The 14,570-nt window shown below is 36.5% G+C and overlaps 1 protein-coding gene across 1 annotated transcript in view; it reads left to right on the plus strand.

Annotated features, from left to right (window-relative positions):
• KIF13B (kinesin family member 13B) overlaps positions 1-14,570 on the plus strand; it is a 246,319-nt gene that overhangs the window by 13,208 nt on the left and 218,541 nt on the right. Inside the window, 1 exon segment of the mRNA XM_074287554.1 lies at positions 6,291-6,384. Within this exon segment, the coding sequence (XP_074143655.1) occupies positions 6,291-6,384 (94 nt within the window).

Consider the following 14,570-nt stretch of genomic DNA (forward strand, 5'->3'; position numbering starts at 1 on the left):
ATTATACACTTCAACAATGATACTGTACGAGGATGTATGCTGATGGAAGTGGATATCTTCAACATAGAGAAGAGCTAATCCAATTCCAATTGATTAATGATGGACAAAATCAGCTACATCCAGAAAAGGAACACTGGGAAATGAGTGTAAATTGTTATTTTTACCTTCTGAATCCAATTCTTACTGTGCAACAAAAAATTCGGTTCTACACACATATATTGTATCTAGAATATACTGTAATATATTTAACATATATAAGACTGCTTGCCATCTGGGGGAGGGGGTTGGGGGAGGAAGGGAAAAAATCTGAATAGAAGTAAGTGCAAGGGATAATGTTGTAAAAAATTACCCATGCATATGTACTGTCAAAAAAATGTTATAATTATAAAATAAAATTAAAAAAAAAAAAAAAGAAAAGAAAATCTAGTAAACTGTTTAGTTACAGTCTTCAGAATAGATTAAGCTGGAGGCTGTTTACCCAGTTCTAAAAATCCTTTCACCTATCCTGTGAATTAAACAACAACAAAAAAATCTACTTCTTCCATCTAGCCTAAAGTTGCCAGCTTTTATTCTGTTATCTAAGCTGTCCTTAAGGAAATGGAATACAAGACTGATAAATTGTAATTGTTATAAAGTGGTTGGAAGCATTAGTTATCTTTGGAGTTGTTTGAATGCCATGCTTCTGTTCCTGAGCAATAGAGGGAGATTCATTTCCAAGAGGCTATATAGTACATAAATAAAGGAAAACTTAATAAAAGTTTTTTATAGACTTTAGATATAATTTGAAAGCAATAATTTCCTGATTTTCTGAAAAAACTAAGAAAGCTAAATGAAAATTTGATAATCCAAAGAGATTCTTCCTTGGGATACATGTGATAAAGGGCATTCCAAAAGTCTAAGCTACTGAAGCTTAAAACAGCAGTAAAACTTTTGGAATATCCTGTATGTAGGGAGTATCCCCAGGCCCAGCCCAAATTTTATTATGATGTCATTGGGGAGAAAGCAATAACTGATGTGTACATAGCAGTAAGTCTTGTTTAAGATGATTATTCACTGTTAAATGATGACTCATTTGTTGATTGGGTGTGCAAGATTATCAGCTGTTGAAGTTTTCATCTTTACCCCCAGGAATTAGCCCTAGAAAAGGACCTCAGTCATTTGGTAAATGCTTGGGATCTAGTATTATTATTAATAATAATCACCACTAATTATTAATAATAATGATAAAACCTGACTGCTTTAAGTTTTTAAAATGAGTTTTATGTATATTATCTCCTTTGATCCTCCAACTTTCTCTGATCCCCAAGTATCCCCAAGTACCCCAAAGGTATTATTATTCCCATTTTACAAGTGAAGAAACTAGGATGTAAAGAAATTAAATTATTTCTCTATCCTTGTCAGACTTTAGTAAGTGTTGCAAATGTAATTCAAACTGGGTTAAAGGTTTATCTGGGTTCAAAGTCCAGCACTCTTTTTAGAATCAGTGGTTCTGGACAATTCACTCATTCTTTTAGCTTAATTAAGATAGTACCCACTTTTTAGTATTTACTGGATCTCATATGTAATATTTAAGTCATTCTCAACTTATTTTTTGTATGTCCAAATGTGGAGAAACTGCTATTTATATGCTACTTGTATTTTGATGGGTACTATTTTATAAGAGAACTCCGAATCTTTTAAATTTTAATGGTATCTGTTTTTTTTTTGAGGGGGGTTCATTTTAAAATTAAAATTTATCAGAATCACACAGAAGATTCATTGGAAGGATTGGATACAATTTTTCACTTGCCACATTTACATTTGACAACATACATTTATTCACTACTTGTGTTTTCTGGGTAGTGAAAAAAAGTGGTTTTTGTCCTAGTTAGCTTTTTGCCAGTAACTTAATTTCATTCAGACAGCTAATAAAAATATTATATGGTACTAGGTCTGAGAACCTTAGAATCTCAGAGTTAGAAGGGATCTTAGAGGCCAATCTGATTTAATTCATATCTGGGTCTCTAACAATGGCACAAGTAACCTTGCTGAAAGATGTTTAGTGAACTTATTACCTCCTGTGGCGGCCCATCGTACTTTTGGATAGCTTTAATTGGTAGGAAACTTTTCTTCATTTTGAGACCTAATCTGCTTTCCTGCAATTTCCACCTATTGTTCCTAGTTTTGCTTTCTGAGACTTTGCAGAGCAATTCTAATCCTTTTTCCATGTGACAGTCCTTCAGAAATCATGTCCTCTCCACCTCAGCTTTTCTTTTTTCTACGTTCAAGTTTCCAGCATGCTCTATAGTCTCATCACCACTTTTGCTTCAGATTATCAATGCCCTTCCCAAGTGGGTCAAGTGTTCATTAAGTACTTTTATGTTATTGTGTTGGAAGTGAAACAGCCTCTTCCCTTAAGGAGCTTCTGTTTTCTTGTGGGGGATACCTACATAACATATTCTGAAAATGCATTGCCTAGAATGGAATAGAATATTTCAAATTTGTGGGATAATGGATTTAAAACTGGAAGGGTCTTAAATGATGTTTAGACTAATTTTCCTCACTTTGACAGGTGAGGCAAGTGTAGTCTAGATAGGTTTGCTGATGGGGCAGCAGGAAGCAGCAGACACCAGAATTTGAACCCAGGGTCTCATGTCAGATCTGAGGCTGGAGAACCCATGGTACCATGGCACATGTCACTGGAGGGAGAGGACACGCTTATGGATCTCCACTCTGCCTTTTATTATTGGTTTGGTTTGGGCCAAGTAACTTAATGTCTTGGCCTTAGCTTTCTCATTTATAGAAGAAGGTGATCGAGCTTGAGATGTTTTTCCCAATACCTTGTGATATTTCTGTCCATGGTTCTCTAGCAGATAGTCGTTAGTGCCATCTCCACTCCCAGCTGCCTAAACACGAGAGATCATTCTCTGCCTTGCTCTGCTGTCTTGTGCTTTAATTCAAATAAATGAAAAATTGTACCTCTCCCATTGGGCTGTTTCTTATTGACATATTACACAAAAATATTTTTGAAAGGAATCCTAGGTTAGTCCCTCAGACACAGTCCATTATTTGGACTTAGGATGGGAATCTTTCTCATGTCAAGTAATGGTGACAAGAGGGGAATCCTGTAATGACATTTTTTATGTAAGGGATATTTTTAAGTTGGGTATCAGTGTTTCAAAGACTGACTTTATTATATAGTTTTGAATTTTATGAAGTAAATTATTAGATCATTATTTAAATTATAAAAATGTTTTTATGAGGGTCCAATTCAATTCAACAAGCATTTATTATATGCTTACTATAATTTTGGTACAGCTCTAGGGGCTGGAGATTCAATGACAAAAATAAGTCTCTGTCCTCAAGATTAAATGGGAAAGGAAAATGATGCAGTATATACACTAATAAATAGATTCAAAATATATATACAATAAATACAAAGTTTTTGGATGGGCATTAATAATTGAGAAATCAAAAGAGGCTTGTAGAAGTTACTAGCATTTGAGCTGTCTCAAATTGAATGAGAAACTCCAAGGCAGGAAGATGAGAAGGATATGAGGAACAGAATGATGAATAGATGTGGAGGTAGTATATGGAATGTTGTATGCAAGGAATAAGTAGCAAATAATTAGAATTTATAGCCTGCAGAGACAGATTAGCATTAGATTGTGAAGTTTTTAAAATGCTCATACTGAATTGTGTGTTATAGAAGTAATAATGACGCTTTCTAAGTAGAGAAGTGACATGGTCAAATACATGTATCAATTTGGCAGCTGTGTGGAATTTGGTTTGGGAAGGATAGAGGCTGGATGCTGAGAGACCCATTAGGCTCCTGCAATTGTCCAAGATGGACTGTAAGTGAAGGGCCAAATTAGGATTTCTTTCAAAAAGCACTGTGGTATAACATAAGAATACAGGATTTAGTTTACCTAAATTTGGTTTTATTATACCAAAATCTCTTAGGAATGGATTTCTTTACATAAATCAGGATACACAATACTTCAGCACATATACAAGTTTCCCTGCTCAGATTCATCTCTTTCAGGTAACTAAGTCCTGAATATTTAGCATGTGGTTTGAATCCCAATGAGTAATCCATAGTCACTAATAATAATTACAGTGAACTCTGGATTATATACAATTGTTATTGGATTTCTGTATTACTTTCTGTGACTCATTATTAATCTTTCTGTGTCTGCCAACTTCTCCTTCACTGCCTACAAACATGTTCATGGCTCTCTGCTTAAAAAAAAAAAAACCCTCATTTGATCCTTCCTTACCTGTTAACATCCTGTATCTCTTCTGTCCTTTGTGGAGCAATTCCTTGGAAAGGTCATCTACATTAGGCACCTCTACTTTTTCTCCCCCTCTTTACAGTGTGATTTCTTACCTCATTACGCCATCAAACTGCCCTTGTCAAAGTTTTTTATTATTATTTCAGTCATGCCTGACTCTTTGTGACCCCATCTGGGGTTTTCTTGGCAAAGATACTTGGCTCATTTTACAGATGAGGAAACTGAGGCAAAGAAAATTAGGTGAGTTGCCCAGAATCACATAGCTACTATCTGAGACTAGATATGAACTCAGAGGGATGAATCTTCCTGACTTTAGACCTGGCCTTCTATCTACTGTGCCATCTAGTTGCTCTTCTCCAAAATCACCATCACTTCATCCAAAATCTTTTAATTGCCAAATCCAAAGTTGTCTTTTCCTCAGTCTTAATTTTTCTGGACTTTTCTGTAATCTATAACACTGTTGATCACCTTCTTTTTGATAACTTTCTTCTCTAAGTTTTTGGGGTATTACTTTTTCCTTCTGTTCCTACTCAGTTGATCTCTCCTCATTCTTTTTTACTAGATCCTTATCTTTTCAGCTCTAGTGAATTTAAATCCTCTTCATGCTGTTGATTCTCAACTCTGCTCGTTTTGCCCCACATTCTCTGCTGAAGTCTAGTCTTGTATCTCTGGATGCTTTTCAGACTTCTTAAACTGGATGTTCAGCAGACATAAGGCACAGAAAGAGTTGAGTGAGAGAAGAAAGTGAGAGAGGGAGTGTTCAATAGTTTCACAAACTGTGGTGAGATTGAGGAGGAAGAAAGTTTAGATAAAATCCTTAGATTTGGCAATTGAAAGATCAGTCTCTTTTAAGAACCCATTTTCATTTGAATGATAGTTGTTGAATACTAGATTGCAAAGATTTTAGAAAAGAGCATAGGTGAAATGGAGACAGCCAAAAGCTAAAAGATGGTTTTTAAAGGATGAAAAATTTTAGCTGAAGTACAAATATGGAAATATGTTTAGAAGAATTGCACATGTTTAACTTATATTGGATTACTTGCTGTCTTTGGAGGGAGAAGAAAGAAAAATTTGGGACACAAAGTTTCCCAAAGGTGAATGTTGAAAACTATCTTTGCATGTCTTTGGAAAAAAAACCAAAAAAACAAACTGTTAAAATGTGAGGGGGGGAAAAAGAATTTTAGCTGAGAAGAAGAGAAAAGCATGGTAAGATCTAGTGGAAGGTTTTTTTTTTTTCCCTCCAAAGACTTGAGTGCATCTGTAGATGACAGAAAGGGACAAGGTGATATTGAGAGACTGAAGATTAAAAAGAGAGGATGGGTAAAATGTAGAGGGAAGACAGGTTATGGGCTCAAAGTTGCAAATTTAAGGATTGACTTTGGCAGGAGGAAAGGCATTATGTAAATTTGAAAAAAATCTAAATTTTTTAGATGTGGGACTTGGGATATATGGGAAACTAATATAAAGTAAAAAACATTAAAAAAAAAAAACCTTGTTAATGGGCATTACAAGACAAAACTTAGCTTTTAAAATCTTAATACAGTAGGACTAATTCCCATACAAATTAAGTCTGTCATCTTTTGTCCAATCTGGTTTTAAGATTGGTTTTATTTCCTTCTATTTAAAAAATTGCTTCTCAATTCAAGGATTTGTTTTTCATTTTGATGAATTTGATATGGATAACAGATTTTTCAAGAAACATTTTTAGGAACTTAACAGTTAAAGATATTTAGTATTAAGAGCACTGAGCCTGAATTCAGAAAGATTTGTATTCTTGAGTTCAAATCTGTCCTCAGAAACTGACTGGTCATGTGACCCTAGGCAAGTCACTGAACCCTGTTTGCTTTAGCAATCTCATCTGTAAAATGAAGTGGAGAAGGAAATGGCAAACTGGTATAATATCTTTGCCGAGAAACCCCAAATGGGGTCACAGAGAGTCTGATACAACTGAAAAATGACTCAGCAACAATAAATGCTTAAAATAAACATGTTTTTCCTATTGTTTTTTCCCTACAGAATTTGACCTGCATACCAAATGTGTGGTGGATGTAGATGCAAATAAAGTTATTCTTTACCCTGCAAATACTAATCTTTCCAAAGGAGATGTCAGGTAAGATAAACAAAATCAGAGTAGTACCATTTTTATGTTTGATTTGAGATCTGGCATCACCTGTGAGGGCTGAATTCAACAAGTAGGTATTGAATGCCTCCTAGACCTGTGACTTTATGCTAATGCTTAGTATGTTATGATGCTAAGCCATGTGTTGGTACCAACATTATTAAATGAAAGGTGGTGTAGTTAATAGTGTGTGGGTCCTGGAGTCAGGAGGACTCGTCTTCCTGAGATCAAATCCGGCCTCAGACACTTCCTAGCTATGTGACCTGGGGCATGTCCCTTATCCCTCTTTGCCTCAGTTTGCTCATCTGTTAAATGACCTGGAGAAGGAAATGGCCAACTTTGAGATCTTTGTCAAGAAAACCGCAAATGAGGTCCTGAAGAATCACATGCCACTGAAACATGACTGATTAAAATGACCTTGTCCTAGAGCAGTGGTGTCAAACTCAAATAGAAACAAGGACTCCCAAATTACTTTTTAATCTCTTTCAAGCTCCACTCAGGCGAACTATGTTTGCCACTTCTGTCCTAGAGGAAACTAATAGTCTTCTTGGAGAGATAAGTGGTACAGACAGCAAAGTGCAGAAAGAGTTCAGAGAAGGGAGTGAACCATGAAGCTGGAGTTACTGGGAAGGAGGTTTCCTAAAAAAGGCCAGGCTCAAAAGAAGGCCCAAAAGTCAGAGAATGTCTGAAGGGGCAGCAGTGTTAATAGCGGGCATTTTGTGCCTCTGACTCAAAATATGCCCACCGATTTGCTTGGCTAGTGTTTGCTCATCCTTCTGAAACCCCTCTCTTCCTTCAGGCCTTTTGGGACTCCTGCAACAATTCAGTTTATAGATTACAACTTTGTCCTTGTGGGCACTTATGTTGTTAGCTGTGTCTTGTGTCTTCAGTAGATTGCAAGCTTATCTAGAGTAGAAGCTGTTGGTTACATTTCTTGAGTTACATCCCTTCTCCTCCCCTCCCCCCAAGTAAGGCTGCGAATATAGTTAACTTTGCATTTTGATTTTTGTGGAGAGAGCAGCCAGAACCAAAGGTAGTGAGTGAGGGGTGGGTAAATGCCCAGAAAATGTACTGTATTTGGACAATCTTGAGATAGACCTGACTAGACTGGTTTGTGTTAGAGATAAGCAAATTTGTGTTAGTAATAGCAAGAGATAAGGTTGTATTAGTAGGTTGTGGCCAAATTGTATAGCACCTTGGAATGTCCTTTAAAGGAATCTTAAGCTGCCTTTTACAAGGGAGCTGGTGAAGATTTTGTAACAGGCAAATCCGAGATCAAATGAAATTTTATTTATATCTACCAATTCATCTAAATATATGTAGATGGTAAGCAGACTGCACTACAGAATTAGGTGAATGAGTTTCTTGATGATGGTGGTGGTAATGATAATTTTTTTTTTTTTAATTAACATTCATATTTTTGAGTTCCAAATTCTCTCCCTCTCTCCAATTCCACTCCCACTCATTAGAAAACTAGCAATATAATATCTATTTACATGTGAAGTATGAAAACATTTGCATATTAGCTGTGTTAAAAAAAAAGGGGGGGGCAAGAAAAATAAAGTGAAAAAAATATGCTGCCATATGCATTCAGAATTATATAGTGACTCTATAGCTATAGGAGAACATGTACTGAGTCTTATCTAAACTTTGTATCTTCCCCAATGACTACTATAATGTTGTGGACAGAATAGTAGGCGCTTAAATGTTAGCCAAATTGAACTGAAGATATATCATCTGTTCTAGTTTCAATGTTTAAGCCAATTGAAGGCTTGAGAGATCAGTTTAGAAGTTACCATCATAGTTTTTGGCAAGGTGCTAGACCTGAGGAAAGAGAAAGGAAGGGACAAGCAGAATGGCTTGCACATGGTGAGTATTCAGTGAGTATTGGTTGATTTGATTTGAAACCTTTAAGGAATTTTTTTTTTTCCTCCCCTGAGGCTGGGGTTAAGTGACTTGTCCAGGGTCACACAGCCAGGAAGTGTTAAGTGTCTGAGACCAGATTTGAACTCGGGTCCTTCTGAATTCAGGGCTGGTGCTGTATCCACTGTGCCACTTACCTGCCCCAAAACCTTTAAGGATAGTAATAAAACTTTGCTAATACCTGGATTATTAAACATGAATTTAAGGTTTGTGGCCTAGATTCACCATATAGTCCTTATTATTATATTTATATTTGGAAATAGTTACTTTTGATAACATTAATCATTCTTAAACTAATTTTTTACAAAAGTTTTTTACAAAATAAATTTTTACAGTTTTTCAGCTGAAAAATTTACCTAACTGCTATATATTTGATTTGATAGATGATCTGATTCAGAGTTAAAGAGTGTTTGGATTGGAGATGAGCAGACTAAGGGAGAAATGATTATTGTCTTCAAAATTAAAAGACTATTATATAGAACAGGATATTTTTCTGGTGTTCTAGATAACCAATATGTTATTTCTGGCAGCTGGGTGGCTCATTAGATCTATCCATTTATAGATATCATCAGGCCAGATGCCTGGCCTCAGATGCAAGTTGTATCATACTGGACAAGTCATTTAACCCCATTGCCTTAGTTTCCTCATCTGCAAAATGAGCTAGAGAAGGAAATGGCAAACTACTCCAGTATCTTTTCAAGAAAATCTCCCCAAAAGAAGCATCAAAGAGTTGAACACAACTGAAATCACTAAACAATAATATGCTCTTCTAGGACCAATATTCTTTTTTTTTTTTTTTTTTTTTTTTTTTGGAAAGCTTTTTATTTTTAAAACACATGCATGGATAATTTTTCAAAATTGACTCTTGCATAGCCTTGTGTTCCAAATTTTCCTCTCCTTCCCCTTCCCCCCTCCCCTAGATGGCAAGCAATCCAATATATGTTATACATGTTAAATTCAATGTATTTATACAATTATCTCGCATAAGAAGAATCTGCTTAGAAAGGAAAGGAAATGAATAAGAAAACAAAATACAAGTGAACAACGATAAAAAGAGTAAGAATATTATGTTGTGATCCACACTAAGTTCCCACAGTCCTTATTATTGGGAAGAGCCATATTTATCAGAATTGATCGTAGGACCAGTTGTGCAATACTCCATTTGTACAGTACAAGAGTAGGGTGAGGATCCCAGGATTCTTTTCTTTTCATCTAGTTAGTTATTCTATTTCTTTTTATTATTCACTACAGTTAAAGTGAAATAATAACCCGTTTGCTGGTTTAAAGGGGATTGATATTTGACCTTCAGGAGTATAGAAAGCCCTCAGTTTATTTATAGAAAGCCCAAAAATTCATTCATAAATTTTTTTTGGACTAGATTTTTTCATAAAAATAAAATCCATAATGTGTCTGAAATACTGAAATCATTATCTCCCACCCTCATTATTTCCTGTTTATACTGTATATATTTTCTTTCAATAATATTTGGTTTTTTCAAATTCATGTAAAGATAGTTTTTAACGTTCAATTTTTTTATAACTTGTGTTCCAAATTTTTCTTCCTCCCTTCCTTATCCTCCCCCTCCCCAAGACAGTAAGCAATCTGATGCAGGTTAAATATGTGCAATTCTTTTAAATATATTTCCTATTTGTCATGTTGTACAAGAAAAATCAGACCAAAAAGGAAAAAATCATGAGAAAGAAACAATAAACAAACCAAAATAGGTGAAAATACTATGTTTCAATCCAAATTCAGTCATCATAGTTCTCTCTCTGGATGTGGATGGCATTTTCTGTTCCAAGTCCATTGGAATTGCCTTGAATCACAGTTGATCATCATATAATCTGGCTATTAACTATGTACAGTGTTCTTTTGGTTCTTCTCACTTCACTCAATATCACTTCATATAAGTCTTTCCAGGGGTTTCTGAGATCAGCCTGCTTATCATTTCTTATAGAACAATAATATTCTATTACATTTATATACCATAACTTATTTAGCCATTCCCCAAAAAGTGGGTATGCACTCAATTTCTAGTTCCACAAACATATTTGCACGTATGGGTCTTGTTCCTTCTTTTATGATCTCTTGGGGATACAGACTCAGTACATTGTATATATCGTATATATACATAGTTTCTTGAATGTTGTCTTCCATTTGAATGAGAGCTCTTTGACCCAGGACCCCATTTTTTGAGTTCATTTGCATGTGCAACCTTTGTATAGTACTTGGTACATAGGTAATAAATGCTGTTTATTAACAATCTCTCTGTTTCCTGTAACAACCTAACAGTAATTGTCCAGTCAGTCTGCTCATGGAGAGAAGTCTTACTAGGTAGCTCCCAAAAGATTTGCTGTCCAGGAGTTGGTTTTGGAAAAGGAAATAGGTTGTTCTGTGCCAGTGGGGTATCTTAGCAAGATTCTTTCCAGAGTGCTCCTTAATAGATTGATCCTTCAGTTGGAACATGGTCATCTATTCAAATCAGTGTGGTTGCAGAAAGGGCTGCAGAATGATTAATATGGTGTTTGCTATCTGACTTCTCCAGGAGAAAATCCAGGAGCAGAACAGATATCTGTACACAATGTTCATTGATCTGACCAAGGCCCTTGTGAGTTAAATGAGGTTTGGCAGATCACAGCAAAATGTGGCTGCTGGAGAAGTTCATCAATACTGTATGTCAGTGTCATGATCCCATGTTCCACAAGTTCTGGGTAATGGACAATGCTTTTGGACTTTCCCAGTCCCCAATGCAGTGAAGCAGGGCTCTGTGCTTGCTCATTTTTAGCAATGTCATATCCCTTCAAAGAGGATCAAAATGGCATTGAGACCAGGTACTCCACTGATGGTAAGTTATTTAACTTGAAAGGCTCCAAGCCAAGACTAAAGTGGAGGGAGAGATGGCGTGTAACTTTGTGTTCCCAGATGATTGTGTGGAGCCTCTGAGGCAGGATGTCACAAGGGATGGAGTGCTTCTTGGCTGCTTATGGCAGTTGTGGCTGACGGTTAATACAGAGAAAACATAGGCACGCCATCCATTGTGGAGCCATTGAGGACAACAAATGGAGACATTTTGAATGCTGTATACTTTGGAGGGGTGGCCACATAGGTCATGAGGTTAGCTTATGAATTCCCAGAGTTGGCTCAGTGTTGGGAGACTCCAAAGGAAAGTGTAAGAGAGAAGAGGCATTAGGCTGCCTATCAAACTGAAGGTCTACACAGCTGTTGTACTGATCTGATAGTTATATGTCTGTGAAACAGTACAATCTACCAGCGCCATGCTAGGAATTTGAATTACTTCCATTGGATTATCTTAGGAAGATTCTGAAGATCACCTGGCAGAAGAAGGTACTGGATACAGAGATTCTTTCTCAAGCCAAGGTATATTTTTAAAAAGGTGTAAATGAAATTAGGGATAGTGAAATAGTTCAAATCTGGCCTCAGAATCTTTTTTTTTTTTTTTTTTTTTTTTTAAATAATTATAAATTTTTTTTTTGACAGTACGTATGCATGAGTAATTTTTTTTATAACATTATCCCTTGTATTCATTTTTCCAAATTATCCCCTCCTTCCCTCCCTCTACTCCCTCCCCTAGATGACAGGCAATCCCATACATTTTACATGTGTTACAGTATAACCTAGATATAATATATGTGTGTGAATCCAATTTTTTTGTTGCACATTAAGTATTAGATTCTGAAGGTATAAGTAACCTGGGTAGATAGACAGTAGTGCTAACAATTTACATTCACTTCCCAGTGTTCCTTCTCTGGGTGTAGTTGTTTCTGTCCATCATTGATCAGCTGGAAGTGAGTTGGATGTTCTTTATGTTGAAGATAGCCACTTCCATCAGAATACATCTTCATACAACATTGAAGTGTACAGCGATCTTCTGGTTCTATTCATTTCACTCAACATCAGTTGATGTAAGTCTCTCCAAGCCTCTCTGTATTCCTCCTGCTGGTCATTTCTTACAGAGCAATAATATTCCATAACCTTCATAAACCATAATTTACCCAACCATTCTCCAATTGATGGACATCCATTCATCTTCCAGTTTCTAGCTACAACAAAAAGAGCTGCCACAAACATTTTGGCACATACAACAAATGGAGACATTTTGAATGCTGTATACTTTGGAGGGGTGGCCACATAGGTCATGAGGTTAGCTTATGAATTCCCAGAGTTGGCTCAGTGTTGGGAGACTCCAAAGGAAAGTGTAAGAGAGAAGAGGCATTAGGCTGCCTATCAAACTGAAGGTCTACACAGCTGTTGTACTGATCTGATAGTTATATGTCTGTGAAACAGTACAATCTACCAGCGCCATGCTAGGAATTTGAATTACTTTCCCCTCCTCAGTATTTCTTTGGCATATAAGCCCGATAGCAGCAATGCTGGATCAAAGGGTATGCACAGTTTGATAACTTTTGGGGCATAGTTCCAAATTGCTCTCCAGAATGGCTGGATTCTTTCACAACTCCACCAGCAATGTATTAGTGTCCCAGTTTTCCCACATCCCTTCCAACATTCATCTACTGAGCCTATATCTCAAAGGGACCCAGCGTGCAAAAATGTTCAAGACAGCCCTCTTTGTTGTGACAAGAAACTGGAAAATAAGTGAATGCCCATCAATTGGAGAATGGCTGAATAAATTGTGGTATGTGAATGTTATGGAATATTATTGTTCTGTAAGATATGATCAACAGGATGATTCCAGAGATGCCTGGAGGGACTTAAGGGAACTATGCTAAGTGAAGTGAGCAGAACCAGGAAATCATTGTACATGATAATAACAAGATTAAACAATGATCAATTCTGATGGCTGTTTCAAACAATGAGGTGATTCAGGCCAGTTTCAATGATATTGTGATGAGAGAGAGCCATCTACATCCTGAGAAAGGACTGTGGGAACTGAGTGTGGATCATACATAAATATTTTCACTTTTTTGTTGTTTACTTGCTTGTTGCTTGTTTGCATTTTGTCATCTTTCTCTTTTTTCCTTTTTGATCTGATTTTTTTCTTGTGCAATATGATAATTGTGGAAATATGTATGGAAGAATCGCACATGTTTAACATAACATTGGATTACTTGCTGTGTAGGGGAAGAGATGGAGGAAGGGAGGGAGAAAAAAAAAAGAGGCTATAATGAAGTTTTATATACTCTTTCTGACCCCACTCACATCTCTCTCTCCTACCCAAAATCAGGAATAATAGGGAATAGGAATAATTATTTTTTTTTTTTAATTTTTTTTTTTTTATTCATTTTTCCAAATTATCCCCTCCCTCCCTCCACTCCTTCCCCCCAATGGCAGGTAATCCCATACATTTTACATGTGTTACCATATAACCTAGATACAATATATGTGTGTAAATACCATTTTCTTGTTGCACATTAAGTATTAGCTTCCGAAGGTGTAAGTAACCTGGGTAGATAGACAGTAGTGCTAACAATTTACATTCGTTTCCCAGTGTTCCTTCTCTGGGTATAGTTATTTCTGTCCATCATTGATCAACTGGAAGTGAGTTGGATCTTCTTTATGTTGAAGATTTCCACTTCCATCAGAATACATCCTCATACAGTATTGTTGTTGAAGTGTATAGTGATCTTCTGGTTCTGCTCATTTCACTCAGCAACAGTTGATTTAAGTCTCTCCAAGCCTCTCTGTATTCCTCCTGCTGGTCATTTCTTACAGAGCTATAATATTCCATAACCTTCATATACCACAATTTACCCAGCCATTCTCCAATTGATGGACATCCATTCAACTTCCAGTTTCTAGCTACAACAAAAAGAGCTGCCACAAACATTTTATAGCCATGATTTCAAGACAAAACAGAAACAGAATTGTGGAACATTAAAGAAATAAACATGGTTTAAAAATCATAGATTTAGAACTAAAAATAATGAGAGAAAGGAAAGGGGGAACCCCATTTCTTGGCACATAGATAATCCCATGAGGCACAGTGTCCCCTGTAAAATGAATTTACAGCCCCAAAACCTAGATTGATAAATAAAAAGGTTTATTGTAGGAATTTGGAAGTAAAGTTAAGTTAGAAAGACGCCAGGGCCGAAGGTGGCCGCTGGGCGGGCAGGAACCCTTACATGGCTAGAAGGATACCATGTGTTGGCTGGGAGGGCTCCTGCAAAGAGGGCTCCGACTTGCCTCTTTTATACCTAGAAGAAGATGGGCAGTACCCCCAAGTTCTTGGCCAGGCTTTTCAGTTAGCTCAGATCAGGTGAGGGCTGGGGGAAGCT

The sequence above is a fragment of the Sminthopsis crassicaudata genome, chromosome 2 (genome assembly GCF_048593235.1).
Source record: "Sminthopsis crassicaudata isolate SCR6 chromosome 2, ASM4859323v1, whole genome shotgun sequence".
NCBI lineage: Eukaryota > Metazoa > Chordata > Mammalia > Dasyuromorphia > Dasyuridae > Sminthopsis > Sminthopsis crassicaudata.